Source organism: Capra hircus, chromosome 4 (genome assembly GCF_001704415.2).
Source record: "Capra hircus breed San Clemente chromosome 4, ASM170441v1, whole genome shotgun sequence".
Lineage (NCBI taxonomy): Eukaryota > Metazoa > Chordata > Mammalia > Artiodactyla > Bovidae > Capra > Capra hircus.
In genome coordinates, this window is record NC_030811.1 from 49,010,342 (window position 1) to 49,032,640 (window position 22,299).

Sequence of the window (22,299 nt, forward strand, 5' to 3'; positions counted from 1 at the left end):
TGCTGTCTATGGGGTCGCACAGAGTCGGACACGACTGAAGCGACTCAGCAGCAATAGCATGGTATATCCTTCTCCTTATTTTACTTATACTCTACCTGTGGTTGTTGAGTTGCTAAGTCATGTGTGGCTCTTTGTGACCCCATGGACTATAGCACGCCAGGCTTCCCTATCCTTCACTGTCTCCCAGAGTTTGCTCAGACTCATGTCCATTGAGTTGGTGATGCCATCCAAGCATCTCACCCTCCATCGTCCTCCTCTCTTCCTGCCCTCGGTCTTTCCTAGCATCAGAGTCTTTTCCATTGAGTCAGCTCTTCCTATCGGGTTGCTAAAGTATTGGAACTTCAACATCAGTCCTTTAATGAATATTCAGGATTGATTCCTTTAGCATTGACTGGTTGGATATCCTTGCAGTCCAAGGGACTCTCAAGAGTCTTCTCCAGCACCACATTTCAAAAGCATCAATTCTTTGGGTGCTCAGCCTTCTTTATGATCCAACTCTCACATCCGTACATGACTACTGGAAAAACCATAGCTTTGACTGTATGGACCTTTGTCATCAAAGTGATGTTTTGGTCTAGGTTTTCTTCCAAGGAATGAGTGTCTTTTAATATCATGGCTGCAGTCACCATCTGCAGTGATTTTGAAGACCAAGAAAGTAAAATCTGCCATTCTTTCCATTTTTTTCCCCATCTATTTGCCATGAAGTGATGGGACTGGATGCCATTGATCTTCATTTTTTGAATAGTGAGTTTTAAACCAGCTTTTTCCCTCTCCTCTTTTACCTTTATCAAGAGGCTGTTTAGTTCCTCTTCACTTTCTGCCATTAGGTAGTGTCATCGGAATATCTGAGGTTGTTGATATTTCTCCTGGCAATCTTGATTCCAGCTTGTGATTCATCCAGCCCAGTATTTCTCATGATGTACTCTGGATATAAGTTAAATAAGCAGTGTGACAATATGCAGCCTCGACGTTCTACTTTCTCCATTTTGAACTAGTCCTTTGTTCTATATCCAGTTCTAATTGTTGCTTCTTGAGCTGCATACAGGTTTTTCAGGAGGCAGGTAAAGTCATCTGGTATTCATCTCCCTTTAAGAATTTTCCACAGTTGTGATCCAAACAGTCAAAGGCTTTAGTGTAGTCATTGATGCAAAGTTGATGTTTTTCTGGAATTCTCTTGCTTTGATCTCTGCTTCCTCTGCCTTTTCCTAATCCAACTTGTACCTCTGGAAGTTCTCAGTTCACATATTCTTGAAGCCTAGCTTGAAGGATTTTGAGCATTACCTTGCTGGCATGTGAAATGAGTGCAATTGTGCCATATTTTGATTGGCATAGCAAACACCCTTTCCCAACAACACAAGAGATTACACATGGACATCACAAGATGGTCAGTACAGAAGTCAGATTGATTATATTCTTTGCAGTCAAAAATGGAGAGGCTCTGTACAGTTAGCAAGAACAACACCTGGAGATGATTGTGGCTCAGATCATGAGTTTCTTATTGCAAATTCAGACTTCAATTGAAGAAAGTAGGGAAAACCACTCAGCTATTCAGGTATGACCTAAATCAAATCCTTATGATTATACAGTTAAAGTGACAAATAGACTCAAGAGATAAGATCTGATCCAGTGCCTGAAGAACTGTGGATGGAGGTTGATAACATTGTACAGCAGGCGTGACCAAAACCACCTCAAAGGAGAAGAAATGCAGAAGGGCAAAATAGTTATCTGAGAAGCCTTATAAAGAGCTGAGTAAAGAAGAGAAGTGAAAGGCAGATAAGAAAGGGATAAAATAAATAAATAAATAAATAAATAAATAAATAAATAAATAAAAAGAAAGGGATAGACATACCCTACTGAATGCAGATTTCCAAAGACTAGCAAGGAGAGATAAGAAAGCCTTCCTCAGTCATCAGTGCAGAGAAATAGAGGAAAAAATAGAATGGGAATGATTAGAGATCTCTTCAAGAAAATTAGAGGTACCAGGGGAACATGTCATGCAAAGGTGGGCACAATAAAGGACAGAAATGGCAAGGACCTAACAGAAGCATAGGGACTAAAAAGAGTTGGCAAGAATACACAGAAGAACTGTACAAATAAGGTCTTAATGATCCATATAACCATAATGATGTAGTCACTCACCTGAGCCAGTCATTCCTGGAGTGTGAAGTCAAGTGGGCTTTAGGGAGCATTACTATGAACAAAGCTAGTGGAGGTGATGGAATTCCAGCTGAGCTATTTCGAATCCTAAAAAATAATGCTGTTAAAGTACTGGACTCAGTATGCCAGCAAATTTGGAAAACTCAGCAATGGCCATAGAACTGGAAAAGGTCAGTTTTCATTCCAGTCCCAAAGAAGGGAATGCCAAAGAATGTTCAAACTACTGTACAATCTACATCTATTTTTACATTTAAAGTGGTCTTTTTTTATAGACAGCAAGATATGTAAGTCTTCTTTTCTTATTGTTTGGTCTTCTACTGTCTGTTTCAATTGAGCATTTTATATGAGTTCACTTTTTTCTCCTTTTTAAACATAGCTATTATATTTATTATTAATTTAGTGGTTTCCTGTTGATTTTTAAATAAAGATTTACAACTAATCTCAGTCCATTTCCCCTATATTACTTCACTGTATTACTGCACATGAAGTAACTATAAGAGTATTTCCAATTTCTCCCTTATAGCCATCAGTCATTTCATTTATCCATAAGTTATAACCACCAAATACATTGTTGCTATTAATTTGAAGAATTAATCTATTAGAGTAAGAATTTTTTTTTTAGATTTTATTTTACTTTATTTTTTCTTTAATGATCTTTTTTTTTTTTTTCTTAATGGAGGTCTGGTTTTTGGACCTATATTATTTTCCTCTCTGAAGAACATCTTTTAATGTTATTTTCAATGCCAGTCTATTAGCAATAAATTCCCAGTCTTTGTCAGGCAGAGTCTATTTCTCCTTCAAAAAACTTCCATTTTTGAAGGATAGTTTGACTGTTTAGCTGTAATTCTAGGTTGATAGGATTTTTTCTTTCTATTTCACTACACACTCTTCTTGCTTCCATGATTTCTGGAGAAGTCCTGTGTAATTCTTATCCTTGCTCCTCCATAGGTAGGAATATTTTTCCTCCAGTTTCTTTCCAACTTTTCTCTCTGTCTTTGATTTTTGCACTTTGAATATGAGTGTTTGGTGATATCTCAGATTCCTGGATCTGTAGCTTGGTGTCTATCATTAATTTTTAAAAACTCTGTCATTATAGCCTCAAGCATTCTCCTGTTTCTCTTTGTCAGTCTGCTCTTCCCCTTATATGTGTGTTACATCTTCTTGCAGTCGTCCCACAGCCCTTAGATTTGTTCTATTCCGTTTGTGTCATTCCTTTTTTATCTCTGATTTTCAGTGTGAGACGTTTCTATCAGCATATCTTCAGGCTCACTGATTGTTTTTCTTTCTTTTTTTTTCACTCAGTCATGTCCGACTCTTTGTGACCTCATGGACGGTATAGTCCATGAAATTCTCCAGGCCAGAGTACTGGAGTGGGTAGCCTTTCCCTTCTCCAGGGGATCTCCCCAACCCAGGGATCAAACCCAGGTCTCCTACATTGCAGGTGGATTCTTTACCAGCTGAGCCACAAGGGAAGCCCTCACTGATCGTTTTTCATGTGCTTATTGGCCATTTGTATATCTATGGGGAAATGTTTATTTAGATTCTTTGCCCATTTTTGAATCAAGTTGTTTTTGTGTGTGTTGGATATTGGGAGTTTTACATATATATCTTAGCCATTAATCCCTTATCAGATATATGGTTTGCAAATATTTTTCCTATTTAGTTGGTTACCTGTTTACTCTTGATATTATCTTTTGGTGCATAGTTTTTGTTTGCTTTTTGTTAATTCTCAAGAAATACTTTTACCTATTTCTTTTTCCTGTTGTTTCCTCTGCCTTTGGAGTCTTAGCCAACAAATCTGCCATTTACAGTATTATGAACCTTTGACTCTGTTTTCTTCTAATAATTTTAGTTTTAGGTCTTACGTTTAGGTCTTTGATCCATTTTTGAGTTGTTTTATATAGTGTTAGTGATCCATTTTCATTCTCTTGTATGGGAATATCCAGTTTTCCCAGCTGTGTTTACCACCCTTGTAAAAAATTATTGGACCATACATGTGAGCATTTATTTCTAGACTGTTTTCTATCTCATTGGTCTGTATGTCTGTCCTTAAGACAGTACCACGCTGTTTTGATTACTGTAGCTTGGTAGTAAGTTTTGAAATCAGAAAATGTTAATCTCCCACTTTATTCTTTTTCATAATTGTTTTGGCTGTTCTGGGTGCCTTGCAAGTCCATATAAATTTTAGAATCAGTATGTCAGTTTCTACAAAGAACTCTTCTGGAATTCCAGTAGACATTGTACTGATCATTCTAAGGGAGTATTACCATCTTAACAGCACAAAGTTTTTAGATCCATGAACATGAAGTGATTTTTCATTTAAATCTTTATTTCTTTCAACAATGTTTTACAGTTTTCAGAGTGAATTTTCACTTCCGTTAAAATTACCTTAAGTAGTTTACTCTCTTCAGTGCTATTGTGAATGGAATTTTTTCCTTAATTTTCTTTTCATATTGTTCATTTTTAGTATATAGTATATTGATTTTTGTACATTAATCTTCGATCCTGCAATCTTGCTTAACTTGTATATTGGTTCCAATAGTTTTTTAGTGGATTCCTTAGGATTTTCTCAATACAAATCTATGAATAAAGATGGTTTTACTTCTTTCTTTCTAATCTGTATGCCTTTTATTTCTTTTTTTGGAACTTTTTTCATTGGCCTTTTTATTTTAACTGAATTATAATTGATTTACAGTGTTGTGTTAATTTCTGCTTTACAACAGAGGGACTCAGTTATACATATACATTCTTTTTTATTTTTATTTTTTCTGGACTAATTGTCATGTCTAGGACATTGAGTACAAATGTTGAATACAGTAATGAGAGCAGACTTTCTTGTTTCCAATCTTAGGGGAAAACTATGTGTTAAATACAGTAATATTCACTATTGAATATAATAGTACCTGTGGGTCTGTATTCTGCATTCTAAACCTTGATTTTTTTTTTTTACATATTCATATCAATATCTTCAGAGAACCTTTGTTCTCGTTAAAAGTGGCATAATATTCCATTGTATTGAGTATATCAAAAAAATTTAGTCAAACTTCTGATAAATACTTAGATGGCTTTTTTACTTACAAGTCATGCTGTAATATGCAGTCTTGCTACATGTTATTTTACACCTGTGTGTATATCTCTAGGATAAATGTTAAAAAGAATTGTGTGATTTTGGTTGTTATAGTCATACTGCTCACTAGTGTGCTTCCACCAGGGGAAAAAAAAAGTGAGAGTACATGTCTTCTGACATAGTCTCAACAACATAATCAGTCAGTGCAGTTTAGTCACTCAGTCGTGTCTGACTCTTTGCGACCCCATGAATCGCAGCACGCCAGGCCTCCCTGTCCATCACCAACTCCCAGAGTTCACTCAGATTCACGTCCATTGAGTCGGTGATGCCATCCAGCCATCTCATCCTCTGTCATCACCTTCTCCTCCTGCCCCCAATCCCCTCCAGCATCAGAGTCTTTTCCAATGAGTCAACTCTTCCCATGAGGTGGCCAAAGTACTGGAGTTTCAGCTTCAGCATCATTCCTTCCAAAGAAATCCCAGGGTTGATCTCCTTTAGAATGGACTGGTTGGATCTCCTTGGAGTCCAAGGGACTCTCAAGAGTCTTCTCCAACACCACAGTTCAAAAGCATCAATTCTTCGGCGCTCAGCTTTCTTCAGAGTCCAACTCTCACATCCATACATGACTACTGGAAAAACCATAGCCTTGATTAGACGGACCTTTGTTGGCAAAGTAATGTCTCTGCTTTTGAATATGCTCTCTAGGTTGGTGATAACTTTCCTTCCAAGGAGTAAGCGTCTTTTAATTACATGGCTGCAATCACCATCTGCAGTGATTTTGGACCCCCCAAAAATAAAGTCAGCCACTGTTTCCACTGTTTCCCCATCTCTTTCCCATGAAGTGATGGGACCAGATGCCATGATCTTTGTTTTCTGAGTGTTGAGCTTTAAGCCAACTTTTTCACTCTCCTCTTTCACTTTCATCAAGAGGCTTTTTAGTTCCTTTTCACTTTCTCCCATAAGGGTGGTGTCATCTGCATATCTGAGGTTATTGATATTTCTCCCAGCAGTCTTGATTCCAGCTTGTGCTTCATCCAGCCCAGCGTTTCTCATGATGTACTCTGCATATAAGTTAATTAAGCAGGATGATAAAAGAATTTTATCTTTGCCAGTCTCAAAGAAATTAATATTTCAGTATAGTTTTAGTTGCATTTTTCTTATGAAGTAGGTTGTGTATCTTTTCATATGTTTAAGAAGTATTTGAATTTCCTTTTTTGTGAAGATTTATTTTGTGAATATTTTTTGTAGAGATTCTCATTTTTAGTTTTTTGACATCTGTTTGGTTCTTCTAATTCTACAAGTATCTCCAAGAGTGGCTCACCTCCCTGAGTACCTTGAGATACAGTTTATCAAATCTAAGAATTTGAGCTTTTTTTGGTTCACTAGATTACTCATTAGATAATTCAATTCTAATTTAGTTATACTTATTTCATCCATTTTTTTCAACAAAACATACCTCATCTTTTTTGATATGTATGTAGTAGCAAAGTAAAAATTGAATTCTCCATTCTCTTTTGTCTCATTTCTACTTTCTGCTCAAATTTTTACCTATTTTTTGATTATTTGTGGATTGCTGTTTGTCTTAGTTCAAAAATCTCTAGAATAAAAGATGTCTGTTGACCTTAGTCAATTTTATCTCCTATTTATTTAATCGCTTTTTAAAGAAGTAGTTAATTAGCAACTGCTGTATACTTAGCCATGTTCTAAGAAGAAACAATATATAGTATTTTTGTTTTTAACAGATAAAGATAAGGTTACTACACATAATAATTACAGCATTATCATTATTAGATAATAGCATTTGTCTCTTTACGTACACTGCATAACTTGTTAAAAATTTTGTTTACCAGCATGGATGAACTCTGCTTGCACAAAATACCCAGAAGTTTTAAAAGAACTTTTTCTTCCCTGTAGCTCACTTTTCTAAGGTGCAGTGGTGAATAGGATTCTTAGAACTAGGCATACAAGAGGGCTAGGCTATATTTGTATCAATTCCAAGTATTCTACAAAGTCAGTTATAGCGAGTTCTTCCAAGTGCTTGTGGCAGGAGAAATATATTTCTATTGAGTTGTGTTAGGTTTCTAATAATTCTTTTTCTTAAAGGAAACAAGACACGTTTATTCAAATAGCATATGACTCATTTCTGCCTCTCTGGTAAGTTTTCAGTATTCCCTTTGTCTCTCTTGTTTGATTGTGTGTGCTGCATCGCTTCAGTAGTGTCTGACCCTTGGTGATCCTATGGACTATGGTCCTCTAGGCCCTTCTGCCAATGAGCTTCTCCAGGCAAGGATACTGGCATAGATTGCCATGTCCTCCTCCAGGAGATCTTCCTGACTCAGGGATCAAACCCACATCTCTTAGTCTCCTGCATTGGCAGGTGGGTTTGATTAGTTAAATTCAAGTTGGTACTTGCCTCTCCAATCAGTCAGTCAGTCAGTCAGTTCAGTCGCATCCAACTCTTTGTGACCCCATAGACTGCAGCACACCAGGCTTCCCTGACTTGCCTTTTGAAAACTACTAAATAAATTTTAACTTGAGGTCTCAACTTCTTTCACATTATACTAGAACTTTAAAAGTTACATGTTAACTAAAGTTTATCTTAATTGAACCCAACTATATTTCAGAAATTGATTTTCTATATTAATTATAGCTGCAGTTTCACTTAAAAACATTTTCTTTCTCTGAGGATTTATGTGTTGTGTAGTGACATTTTTTTCCTACCATAGAAGCAGTCTGTAGGGTTGATGTGCAGACACCTTCAGGTATGTTTATTTTTATAGCATACTTCTGACCTCTACTTCACTTCCTCTTTATCTTTCGCTGGGAGTCTTTCCACATTTCCTCCTGTTCTCTCACAGTTTAGGAACAATAAGGTTGGTCAAGATAGAAAGGAAGGGAAAGGTATTAGAGTTTTCAAGCCAGTGATCTTTCCTGTTCCTCTACTTTTCCCAAAGACTTCAATTTAATCAAAAAGTCTTAAGTAACATAGGATATTGTAGAAAATATATTGGCTTAGTCCCTGAAAATTTTAAGGTAGTCATCATCTGTTACCTGGAGCAACAGATAATTCTTACAGCTCTTTGAGCAAAAGAATGGAGATTGACAGTGTGGGTGGTCGTCTTGAACCATAGGAGTATAATTTAGCACATCTACACTGAAAGAGCCATGCTAAGAAGCAACAACTCAACTAGCAGTCAGTGAGAGCATATGTCACACTTTTAAATGATTGAGAATAATGTATAATATTTTAGATTAAATAATTAACTGTAAGATGATGATAGGGTGGCTTACTGTATAATCAAAAAGTTGAATAAGATTTAATAGGTAAGAGCCCAAGTTTGATGATGATGGACTATCTCACTTAGTTGCTTACCAGTAGTGTGAACTCAGGCAGTCACTTTATCTCATTTTGCATCATCAGGGTCTGTGTCTGTAAGGTGAGAATGATAACAACATACCTACCTTAGCTGACTACACTCTGATACTGAACTTAGAATATATTTACTGGCACAAAATAAAAGCCCTCAATAAATGCTCAAGTTCTTTTCTTCCTTTTTTTAAGCTTTCATATACTATCATTAGAGTATTAAGACTATTTGCAAGATTAATCATGCTAAATTAAATTTTTTTTAAACAACAAATATTTATATTAAAATAATTAGCAAGGGTTTCCCTGCTGGTCCAGTGGTTCAGAATTTACCTTACAGTGTGAGAGACAGTAGTTGGATCCCTAGTTGGGGAGGATCCCACATGCCACAGGACAACTGAGCCTGTGTACCACAACTAATGAGCCTGCTCTCTGAAGACTATAAGCCACAGCTACTGAAGCCTGTGCTCCACAACAGGAGAGGCAACCGCAATGAGAAACTCTTGCGACTAGAAAGTAGCCCCTACTCTCTGCAACTCAAGAAAGCATGTGCACAGCACCGATAAGACCTAGCCTAGCCAAAAAATAAATGAATAAATAAACTAAATAAAAAAACAGTATTTCCAGCTTGTTTATGAGTTAAGTAGTTGTGTATATTTTTTTTTTTTCTCAGTGGTTATAATCATTCCATGATATATGTTAAATGGTCTCATCATCCTCTCTTTATCAGGCTTCTGTTACGCTCTAAGAAAATTATAGATTTACCTGTTCTCACTCTTAGTGGCATTCCCTAGTCATTTTAACATTTTTCATATCTAAATCTAATAGAAGCTCATTGCTCTATTTAAAATTACATTTGGTCTTTTTGACAATTTTGTTTCATAACAATTACAATTTCTTCTTATCGTTTTATTTCATATGACTTAAAATTTCTTCTTTGGAGGTATTCCTTTAAAATGTTGCTGATAGCCCCTCTATTCCACTTAAATTTATGTCATTGTTGTGAATTATCTGAAAAATAGATTTAAATGAAAAAATGTATTTTTAAAATTAGAAGGTGTATGATTTAGAAGATGAGATACAAAAACCAAGAATGTGAGATAGCTCATTAACAGTTTTACATTGATATGTGTGAAATGATTTTTTTAATAAAATATTTAAAAATAAAAGAAATAGAAGGTGTATTAGAATTCTGAAGGATCCACACTGTATGGTAGAAATAACATATACAGTATTATAGGTATCAGATAACGTTTAAACAATACTGTAACCACTTGAAATTTGAAAATTTTTCCTTCACCCACAGAACTGGAACTTAAAATATTAAGTGTAAAACTTGTCATCTTACAAGGTTTCATTTCTAAATTAAATATATTTATAATTATGCTTTTCCTGTAAGGTGTTAGTTGCTCAGTCATGTCCAGTTCTTTGCAACTGCATGGACTATTGCCCACCAGGCTCCCCTCTCCACAGAATTCTCCAGGCAAGAATACTGGAGTGAGTAGCCCTTCCCTTCTTCAGGAGATCTTCCTGACTCAGGGATCGAACCTGAGTCTCCTGCATTGTCGGCAGATTCGTTACCACCTGAGCCACCGGGGGACTTCGCTGGTAGTCCAGTGGTTAAAACTCTGTGCTTCTGAGTGCAGGTTCAATACCAGGTCAGGGACACGAGATCCCACATGCCCTAAGATGAGGCCAAATAAATTATGCTTCACTTGTCTTCAAAATCAGACAGCAACTGTTTATCAGAAAATCAACAACTAAAAGATACAGACTGTTTAGTGTTCATTCTGAGTTTGAATTTAAAACTCTGCTTTACTCCCACTATTAGAATAATTAGAACTATTCATTTCCTAGGACAGTGTAATTGATGGTTCATTTTCTGTGGAAAAGTTCAAGAGTTGCCTTTCCTGAGTTGTCCTTTTTGCTGAATTTTCAAAATGGAAAATTGTAACTTTAGGATTATGGGATTCTCAAAATGATTTTCATTGTTTTTTAAATGATAATCCATATCATGATTATGCCCTTATTTTTATTATGCTTAATCATCAAATAAAGCATGGTTTAGTCATTTAATCACTTAAGTCATGTCCAGCTCTTGCGACCCCATGGACTTGTAGCCTGCCAGGCTCCTCTGTCCATGGGATTCTCCAGGCAAGAGTATTGGAGCGGGTTGCCATTTCCTTCTCCAAAATAAAGCATAAACAGTATCATTTGAGCCTAAACTAGAATGTCATTAGGAAATTCTGTTGGGTAGGAAATATAGTACATTTTTAAAACTTTTAAAATTATCATTGGCCTATTCAGTTTTTCCAAAGGTTAGTTATAAAAATGAGTTTTCCATTATTTTTAGGGTAGGAATAGAGGCCAAGGTTTATCATATTGCATAATAACATTTACTATGAAATCTGTATATTTCCTCTGATTGAAAGGTTCAATTTTCAGTCAGTAGATCAAACCATCAAGTAACATCTTTTAAAACTTTAAAAAGTTTTCAAGAAGAAAACCACAGTCTGAGCAAAGCAGTATGTATTACTATTTTAACATACTGGTATTTTTTCAGGCTCATGAGAGGCTAGAAGATTCAAAACTAGAAGCTGTCAGTGATAATAACTTGGAATTAGTCAATGAAATTCTCGAAGATATCACCCCTCTAATAAATGTGGATGAAAATGTGGCAGAACTGGTTGGTATACTCAAAGAGCCTCACTTCCAGGTAAACTTTCTCTATTCTCTTCTTTCCAAGTCCCCTGTATTCCCAAAATATTCTTTTAGTAGTTTCTGTTTAAGATGAAGTTTTTGAAAGATTTAGGGCCATATTTTACAAATTCCAACTTAGATGTTTTAATATCCTCATATGCTTATGCTACCTAAACAGAGTCTGTCAAAGAAATGCATTAGAATGGACTTTTCTTTGTGTAATTAAAAAAAATAACCAACTACTTCACCATTAGACCACACGCTTGGGACACTTTTCTCATGGTGATAGTGGATTTTTCTTCCTTAATACCACTGTTTCCCAGCCCTTCTTGTGACCAGTGATATGCCTTTTCAGTATTGCTTCTAAGACTGGGTGGCAGCTGATGACCTTAGAACAAGAGAGAGCTGTAGGGGATAGAAACAATGACATACTTTCCACAGGGACAAAAAATAAATTCAATTTAAGCATTTGTCTGTGTAGGTGAAGAGTTAATCAGTTTACCAAAGACAAATCAGTTTCAGAAGAGAGAAAGGAAAGTGGCGATTTCTGAGAAATCTATAATTAAGACAGTTTGGAATTGGGGCATTATTAGAAAAATAGATTGCCTGAAGAGAAGAGAAACCCCAGAAATACATCCTCAGACAAATGGCAGCTTGATTTATGAGACACTGTATTTTAGTGGAGAAAGAATGGACTGTTGAATAAATGGTCGTGAGATAGAAGAATAAAGTGTCACCTTCTTGTCACTGCAAATCTTAGCATTAAAAATCAAATGGCAGCACCCCTATGCTTCTCCTCAAGATTTTCCATGACTCTCTAACCATGTTACTGCAAAAATTATGTAAATGTATAGTGAGATGGTTCCAACATAAATCTGTATCTTAAGTACAAAAAACAGAAACACATGTCAGAGACACCATTATGCAGGGGCCAGTTAATTGAGGCCTTAAATGTGTACTAAGATATTTGAACTTTATCCAGAGGACATTGGGAAACCTTGGGTAGGGATAGAGGTGGGGGAGGTTATTAAACAGGGAGAGGTCAGATTGTGGAGCTGTATGGTTTTGTGCCAAGGTGAGAAGTTGCGATGGCAGCATAGATAGTGGGAGATGTGAGGATTTTCAAGTTTTAAGCTGTAAAATGAATAGGGCTTAGTGAGTGATTACATGTGACAGCCACAGAAGAGAAATATGGGAAGTTGATAAGGACAGGATTTCTGACAAACAATTGATGGCATCTACTGAGATAAGGAACACTCTAGGAGGGCTATTTTGGGCATGCTAATGTTAAAGTAACTGGCCATGTTAAGTTTGTGGTATCTTAGAAGCATGCATCTGGTAGAACTTTGCAAGCATGCTATATTTTTTATGTAAGTATAAAATTTAATGCATAAATTTATATGAGGTCTTAAAAATATATATAAACTTGTAAAATAGCAGCAAGTAAAAATGCAGAAATTAAGACATTGCGTTTTTATTACCCAAATCACTGCTATACTACCATGGTGCATATTTCTCCATATTTTTTCTATTCATAAATATACATATGTATTTTTTTCTTTACTGACTGCAATCATTTTGCATAAGCTGTTTTGTAATTTACACTTTTTTCAGCCGTTGACTTCCACTTTTCCATTTCAGTAGACCTCTGTAACATGCAGTGCATTTTACACAAAATATTCTTTACAACTGGTTTGTATGTATGAATTTTCAAATTAGGTCCATATGTGGCATTAGTTAGACCATCCCTTTATCCCTTGATTATGATGTTGACCTACTAGAGAGATAAGACTAGGCCATTATCCTGCAGAATCCACTCCTTGGGTTTACTTGTGTGCTTTCCTGATATGTTGTTTAGTTATCCTATTTCTTATAAACAGAAGTGGCTTAAGTTATATTTGAAATTAGGATGCATCTTGGTCTTACTAGGTGGCACTGGTGGTAAAGAACCCACCTGCAGTGCAGAACACTTCAGAAACACAGGTTCAATCACTGGGTCTAGAAGATCGCCTGGAGAAGGCCTAGTAACCCACTCCAGCATTCTTGCCTGGAGAATCCCATGGACAGGAGAGCCTTGGTGGGCTACATTCCATAGGGTCACAAAAAGTTGGACATGGCTAAAGCAACTTAGCTTGCACTCAGGATGCATCTTAAGTAAGGTGATACAACGTAAATTAATCTGCATCATATGATGTATAATATCTGGTTGGCCCATCACTCTTCTTTTTCTCTGAATTGAAATTTTTTTTTTCAACTTTTAATTTTGTGTTGGGATGAGTGTGTTAGTCACGTACTTGTGTCTGACTCTTTGTGACCCCATGGACTATAGCCTGCCAGGCTCCTCTGTCCTAGCCAATTAACAAACAATGTTGTAATAGTTTCAAGTGAATAGTGAAGGGGTTCAGCCATACGTTGCCCCATCACTCTTCATGCTGAGATTAATCCCTTGATCAAGGGCAATGACAGCCAAATCCTACCCTTGAAAGCCTTTCCACTAAGAAGTAATCTAGTGTGTTATTATTCTGGCATTATACAAATGCTGTTTCCTTTCAACCATTTAGTTACTGATGAGCTCAAATTAATAATCCTTGCCTGACTCAATATTTTCATTAGAGGCTGCAAAATGACATTTTTCAAATTCTCTCATTCTTAGCTGGTCTTCTTGTATAGAGTTTTTCCTCATCAGCTGAGCTGTTTAGTTAACCTACAATGCATTTCCAACTGAAAAGTTAAGGAAATGCCAGCTTCTTCCCTTTGCCAATTTTAACAGTAAAGAATTGTTTAAAAGGGCAATATCAAATGGTAACAAATGAGATTTTTTTCAGTCCTGTTTTTTAAGTAGCATTGTGGACTTACGGAGTTTTCATTAATTCATTATGTTTCAATCATACATAATCCTTTGTTTTGTTTTGATTTTTCACATTATCATGACTCTTGGCCAGTTGTGGGCAGATTTTTAATATATGAGTCTGAAGCTGATCTAAAAAGCCTCTTAATGAAAGTGAAAGTGGAGAGTGAAAAAGTTGGCTTAAAGCTCAACATTCAGAAAACGAAGATCATGGCATCCGGTCCCATCACTTCATGGGAAATAGATGGGGAAACAGTGGAAACAGTGTCAGACTTTATTTTGGGGGGCTCCAAAATCACTGCAGATGGTGATTGCAGCCATGAAATTAAAAGACGCTCACTCCTTGGAAGAAAAGTTATGACCAACCTAGATAACATATTCAAAAGCAGAGACATTACTTTGCTGACTAACGTGTATCTAGTCAAGGCTATGGTTTTTCCAGTGGTCATGTATGGATGTGAGAGTTGGACTGTGAGGAAGGCTGAGCGCCAAAGAATTGATGCTTTTGAACTGTGGTGTGGAGAAGACTCTTGAGAGTCCCTTGGACTCCAAGGAGATCCAACCAGTACATTCTGAAGGAGATCAGCCCTGGGATTTCTTTGGAAGGAATGATGATAAAGCTGAAACTCCAGTACTTTGGCCACCTCATGGGAAGAGCTGACTCACTGGAAAAGACTCTGATGCTGGGAGGGATTGGGGGCAGGAGGAGAAGGGGACGACAGAGGATGAGATGGCTGGATGGCATCACTGCCTCGATGGACGTAAATCTGAGTGAACTCTGGGAGTTGGTGATGGACACGGAGGCCTGGCGTGCTGCAGTTCATGGGGTCACAAAGAGTCAGACACGATTGAGCGACTGAACTGAACTGAAGCTGATGAGAGAGATCTGGATCAAGGGAGTTCTCAGTAGTGGTTCAAGTCGCAGGAATGGGTAATATTGCCTAAGAAGAGTGTATAGGGTAAAAACTAAGCAGCCCAGGTTAGTAATTTAAGTAGCTTCCATAATTTATAGGAATAATCCTTAATATATGAATTTGTGAGTTTTTTCTTTGTAATTTTTCTTCAGTCTTTTATACTATTTTCATGAAGTGACTAAAAATTACCAATTAATGCCTTGGAAATTTTTAGTACTCTATTGGAATAATGAGCTGCTACTTTTAATAATTTATTCCATCTGTAATCAATAACCACAGGCTGTTTTGAATCCTTCTAGTCACTCTTGGAGGCCCATGATATTGTGGCATCAAAGTGTTACGAGTCACCTCCATCAAGCCCGGAAATGAATAATTCTTCTATCAATAATCAGTTATTACCAGTAGATGCCATTCGTATTCTTGGTATTCACAAAAGGGCTGGGGAACCACTGGTGAGTTGATCAGTCAGTGCCTTCTTAAATCTGAAATCTTACATACTCGTGACTGAGTCACTACTCTATCTCATTTTTTTCTTTCATAATTTATATCCTTATGAAAACTTTACCCATGTTTGTTTCATCAGTCTTTCTTGGCTTGTGTATAAAATACACAGGTGATACTCTCAACTTGATTTAACATGCAGAATTAAACCAAAATTAAACTGAAATAGAGGAGAGAAGAAGTTTGCTGGTGAGTAGAAAAAATTTCAGAGGATAACTATTTTTTTCCTGTACCCTTTGAAGAAATGAATTGAGGTTGCTTGCTAATTATATATAGTAGCAAAATGCAGCAGAACGTTGTTATTAAAAATTGAAAACATTGGTAGGATTCTGTAAGTAAATGTTTACAGTTTCATGCTAACATGGCATTTCTGGGCTCTGACAATGAGAACAGTGAAGTGAGAAGAAAAAACACCAGGAACAAGGCCATCAGAATGCACAAATACATTGCTTGCTCCTTTGAGCTTCCTCATATCTTGTGGAATGCAGCCTAAGATATGTTTAATTTTCAAGGTTACTCTTGCCGTGGAAGTCCTTTTTTTAAGGGATGGTGTATGTTGTCACAGTTGTACATGGTTTAATGAGATTGGAATATTGAGTTACGAGTGAACATGGGAAAAGTAGGAATGATTTACTCACTTATTTTTAGAATTATTTTCTTATATATACATATTCAGGAATATTTACGATTTCTTCCTAAAAACCTAAAATCGGTAATTCCATTACTTATTTTCTTCAGGGTGTAACATTTAGGGTTGAAAATAATGATCTGGTAATCGCCCGAATCCTCCATGGAGGGATGATAGACCGTCAGGGTCTGCTTCATGTGGGAGATATCATTAAAGAAGTCAATGGCCATGAAGTTGGAAACAACCCAAAGGAATTACAAGAATTATTGAAAAATATTAGTGGAAGCGTCACCCTGAAGATTTTACCAAGCTATAGAGATACCATTATTCCTCAACAGGTTAGTAATAAAATTCATGCTAATACTAAGAATCCTTTTTTTAAAAAATGACACTGTTGGATGTAACCACCAGTTGCTACTTTTTGGCTAAAGAGAAGAGAAAAAACTGTCTGGTTTAATTGTTCTAAAGTGCCTTATTTTGTCATGGGTGAACTCTTCGTATTTTTAAACAATATTATCTTACTATTCAAAAGGAATTTACTTAAGAAATCTCTTTGTGAATACCATGAACCCTCTGTTCAATTCAGTCATCAGTTGTGTCATCTGACTGTTTGTGACCCCATGGACTGCAGCACTCCAGACCTCCCTGTCCATCACCAACTCCTAGAGTATGCTCAAACTCATGTCCATTGAGTTGGTGATGCCATCCAACCGTCTCATCCTCTGTCTTCCCTTTCTCCTCTTGCCTTCAGTCTTTCCCAGCTTCAGGGTCTTTTCAGATGAGTCAGTTCTTCACATCAAGTGGACAAAGTATTGGAGTTTCAGCTTCAGTATCAGTCCTTCCAATGAATATTCAGGACTGATTTCCTTTAGGATGGACTGGTTGGATCTCCTTGCAGTCCAGGGGACTCTCAACAGTCTTCTCCAACACCACAGTTCAAAAGCATCAATTCTTCGGCACTCAGCTTTCTTTATAGTCCAACTGTCACATCCATACATGACTACTGGAAAAACCATAGCTTTGACTAGACGGACCTTTATTTGCAAAGTAATGTCTCTGCTTTTTAATTTGCTGTCTAGGTTGGTATAGCTTTTCTTCCAAGGAGCAAGCGTCTTTTAATTTCATGGCTGCAGTCACCATCTGCAATGATTTTGGAGCCCCCAAAAATAAAGTCTCACTGTTACCATTGTTTCCCCATCTATTTGCCATGAAGTGATGGAACCAAATGCCATGATCTTAGTTTTTCAAATGTTGAGTGTTAAGCCAACTTTTTGGCTTAAACTCACCTTGTGCTGTGATTTTTGGACCCTAGCATTTCAGTAACCTGCAGCTAATATGAGAAAAACCTTAAAGACTTTTTGTCATTAATTAGCAAACAGTTTTGACACATGTCCTATTCCAAGCCTTCATGTTCCTCATGTTCCAAGAGGAAAATAAGCATGTAGTCCTGATCACCTCTAGCTTAGTGTTCTAGTGATGGGCTAAACAGAGACTGAGGCCAGAAAGAGAGGATGGGTCCAAACTGAAAAGAATCTTGAACACACCTTGGTTTGTACCATTTGCTCTGTTTTGTAACTGATTTTTAGGTAAAACAGATTATTAAGCATGGCAGTGTTTTAATGACAGTGGTCACTAACCTCATTATGTTGAGTGAATTTTAAAAAGAAGAGAGATGAGATTGTGTAGCCAGGAAGCAGATTTTTGAAAGTGTGAGGTAATTTGTGAAAGACAGTTCTTAGGAAGGCTGTGATGACTGCTTTGTTTCAAATAGCTGTGCCACCACTTACTAGCTTATCCTCTCTGTTTTTGTTTTCTCATCTGCATAGTTAGTATTTCTTTTCTCAAGAGATTACTATAAGGATCAAAGAAGTTAATTCAGCAGCACCTGTCAGCCCAGCCCATGCCAGCCCATAGCTGCACGCCAGCCCATAGCTGCTGCTGTTGTTGTGATGGTGGTAATGAGGTGGTGGTGTAATTCCAAAGAAATGGTAAAGAAGGAAAAAGTGATGAGATAATTGCAAAGGAACAGTTAACACTTAAGATAAGCATGTTGAAACTCGAGAGGGTTTTCAAATCCAAATAATGTAGACATAGGAAATACTTATCAGTGTTTTAGATGCATTCAGTTATTTAGGTTTTCTAGAAATTTGTTCCAAGTATGAGTAAAACTGCAGGTCTTGTACATAAGATGCTGCCACTATACTTATTTTAGTATTGTTAATATGATAATTTAAAAGACTAGTATGTCTATTTCTGTAAAAGTCTTAGAAATAACCTGTGTTGAATACCTGCTTTATATTGTTCTTTGGGAGAGTAAGAATAATTTTTAGCATGTAAATTAGATTTCTGAAAATATACAGGCTTGTTGTGAACTTTTGTTTAAATAAAGGATAAAGACCTTGTCTTTTCAAGGAAAAGAAGCATAAGAGAAATGGCATTAGAAATTAGACATTTTAAATAGCTAGACCCTCAGACTAGCTTTATTCCTCAGTTGGCACCTAAGTATTGGAAAAGTAGGACTTAATATTTATTTTTTAAAAATTATACATTAGTTGTGATAGTTAGACTATTTTTTTAACCCCTTGTGGTTCAAACTTCAGAATTCCTACCAGTTCACCATGACTATAATGGACTTTTATGGAAAATTTTTTGTAATATCAGTAGCTAGGGCTTTGGCTCAAATCCCATTGTAGAATCTGCACCTGGTGAATGGTCTGAATTATGTGAAATGCAAGGATCTTTAGCCCTGTCTTTAGACATACATTGTTCTCTGTCTTATGCCTTCTCAAAATCTGCTTTTTATTTAGCCTTCAGAACTGGGAGAAGGCATTGAAATGGGGAAGGTCTAATCTTCCATCCAAGCCTGAGCCGGTCTCAGACCTGTCTTACCATAAAAAAAGAAGGGACTAACATGAAAACTTCCAACAGGAGAGATAAAACACACCCAAATTGGGATATTTTTAAAGCGAAAGGGGTATACTAGAATAGGACTGTCCTGGGCACACTGTGTTCCTCTTATAAGAGTAACACTAATGGAAAGCAAGGGCTTTTAGCCTCCCCAGTTCTGCCGCTCTTTCACTAACTGGAAGCTCCACCAACTCTATTTCTTAACTGCCATGAGAGCAGATGGAAGCCAGGAGGTCTTCATACCAGGGTTGTGTCTTTCAAAGCATGGTCAATAGATCATCTTTATCAATATCATTTGAGGCACTTATTAAAAGTCCAGAATTTTTCATGAGACCACAAAAATCTATATTTTTAAATTTGAAGACCAAGAGAGGTTAGAAATTGCAACTAATTCTGAAGTTCTCCAGCTTACATGTATGTAGGTTTCCAAAGACTGTTTAAAATTCCATCTCTTTATTTAAGGCCAAATTAATGGGAATTTTCTCTTTAAGGCCATTATGAGCCACATAACAAAAATATGAAGAAATTTGTTTTATGTCATTCAAGGATGTACATGTAAGAATTCTCAACAATGTATTAGCAAATGAAATTTAATGATATATAAAAAAGATAATATAACGTGTCCAAGCTAGGATGGTTTCATGTTAGAAAGTTCATATTTGTAACCAAACAAATTAACAGATTAAAGAAGAAAAATATCAGTAGAAAATTCGATAAAATTCGATACCTGTTCATGATTTTTTTAATTTATTTATTTTACTTTACAATATTGTATTGGTTTTGCCATACATTTATTTGAATCAGCCATGAGTGTACATATGTTCCCCATCCTGAACCCCCCTCCCTCCTCCCTCCCCATCCCATCCCTCTGGGTCATCCCAGTGCACCAGCCCCAAGCACACTGTATCATGCATCAAACCTGGACTGGCAATTCATTTCACATATGATATTTTACATGTTTCAATGCCATTCTCCCATACCATCCCACGTTCGCCCTCTCCCACAGAGTCCAAAAGACTGTTCGATACATCTGTGTCTCTTTGCTGTCTGGCATACAGGGTTATTGTTACCATCTTTCTAAATTCCATATATATGCATTAGTATGCTGTATTGGTGTTTTTCTTTCTGGCTTACTTCACTCTATAATAGGCTCCAGTTTCATCCACCTCATTAGAACTGATTCAAATGTATTCTTTTTAATGGCTGAGTAATATTCCATTGTGTATATGTACCACAGCCTTTTAAGATTAGTAAATTGGGAACAGGAAAGAACCTCCTTAATCTTATTTAAAAAAAAAAAACTAAAATAAACATTATTCTCAATAGTTGACTGTTAGAAGCATTTCTCTTTAAAAATTAGGAACAGGACTTTAAGCTGGTCTTTCTGAGACTACTTGAGTGCCAAGCCCAGGGCCCCTGTGAAGTCCCATTTCCACTCCCAAGATGGAAAAAACCCACCATAAAGAGAAACTTGCCAAACTTCAGGCATACTTGTGCATTGGTAAAAAGGAACCACCCTCAGATGATATAACAGATATCTATTTTAACAGATGATAAAAAAATCTTCAATTCTCTTTAAAAAAAATTCAGAATAAACGTTATCTCTGATTTTAAAGAGGTAAGTATATTTGCAAACCAGTAAGTGATGATTCATTTTAACAGTCCTGATGCTCAAACATTTCTGGCAGCAGTCCATTACCAGCTGTGCTGAGACAAAGCTCCTGACAGAAAAGCCACCCAAATCTTAGACCAGCTTGGTGTCAACAAGCTTTCAGAATCCTGGCAGAAGCTGGGTGGAAAGCCCCACTTGCTATTGGGAAGGAGAGTGATCTTGTTCAGAATTTTGATGAGGCTTCCAACAGTGAGGCAAACAGAACTTCTTTTAGAAAAGAAAGAAAAGAAACTTCAAGAATGTTGATTCCTAAAAAATTTTGTTTAGGATGTAGTTAAATATAGAAACCTGTAGTATTTTAAGTTCTGAGGTTCTTGGGCACTGCTTCTTTTTAAATTTTTGTTTGTACACAATTATTTGTTTGCAGTTAATTGAGCCAAAGAAACCAGAACATAAAGTTTAAAACAGGGTTAATAATGTCATTGCCTAGTTAAAAAAAATTAAGAACTAGAGAAGGATGTTCATTAGTACCATTTATGTTCAGTATTTTATGGAAAATTCCATAAGCACAAGAAGACAGAAATAATTATGAAAGCAGAAGATTTGGAAAGAAGAACATAAAACATTATTTTCAAATAATATTTTTTTAACTGAAACCCTCCCTGAACTATAAATTACTAGAAATAATTTAGCAGAATGCTTTGAAATAAGATTAATATACAAAAGTCAGTTTCATTTATATATGCCATCAGCAGACATCTATAGATATAACTAAGACATCATTTATAATAGAGAATGTCACATTTATGTCTAGAAATAACCTAATAAAAATATTCACCTCCATGCACAAAAAAATTAAGATTTAAATAGATATATCATGTTCATGGACAGGAAAACAGTATTATGAAGATATCAATTTTCCTCAAATTGACTTGTAGATTCAGTTAAATTCCAATGAAAATTTCAATAAGATTTTTCTTGGTATTTGATAAGATGCATAGCTAAGACACTTGAGGCAGAAAAGCAGAAACAGGAGCTTATTATAAATGTGTAGGAATTAATATATGTGGTATTGGCATAGGATTAGACAGAATGAGCAGTGGAAGAGAGAGTTCAGAAAGAGATCTACACATATACGTTACTTTGATATCTCACAGAGCTGATATGTCTTTCAGTGAGAAAAAGACTATTTAGTGAAAGTGTTAATTCATAGGGATAATATGTGAGAATGTGTTCCTATTTACTGTCCGTACACTAATCAAGTAAAAGGGGATACATGGTCAGTAAACATGCGAAGAGATATTTAAAATCACAATGTGAGATACCATTTTATACCATTCAGTTGCAAAAAAATGTAGATGTGAATCTAGACTCTCTCTTCTACATTGCTGGTGGCGTGTAAGTTGGTATAACCACCTTGGGGGGCAAAAGGTTTAGCATTATCAAGGCTGAAAGTTTCCACATACTAAGACATGTAATTTTTTACAGCAATACTTGTGTAGCTGGAAACATGTTGATAAGCATGTCAGTTCCCTAAAAGAGGACATGCATATAGCATAATACTATGTTTTAAAAGTTTTAAATAGCTGTGTATTTTT

The 22,299-nt window shown here is 36.2% G+C and overlaps 1 protein-coding gene across 6 annotated transcripts in view; it reads left to right on the forward strand.

The window, feature by feature from the left end:
- MPP6 (membrane palmitoylated protein 6) overlaps positions 1-22,299 on the forward strand; it is a 123,881-nt gene that overhangs the window by 69,264 nt on the left and 32,318 nt on the right. For all 6 annotated transcript variants that reach the window (XM_018047070.1, XM_018047069.1, XM_018047068.1 and 3 more), the window contains exons 3-5: positions 11,155-11,307; positions 15,353-15,505; positions 16,293-16,520. In XM_018047070.1, the coding sequence (XP_017902559.1) occupies positions 11,155-11,307; positions 15,353-15,505; positions 16,293-16,520 (534 nt within the window). The remainder of the gene's footprint in view (positions 1-11,154; positions 11,308-15,352; positions 15,506-16,292; positions 16,521-22,299) is intronic.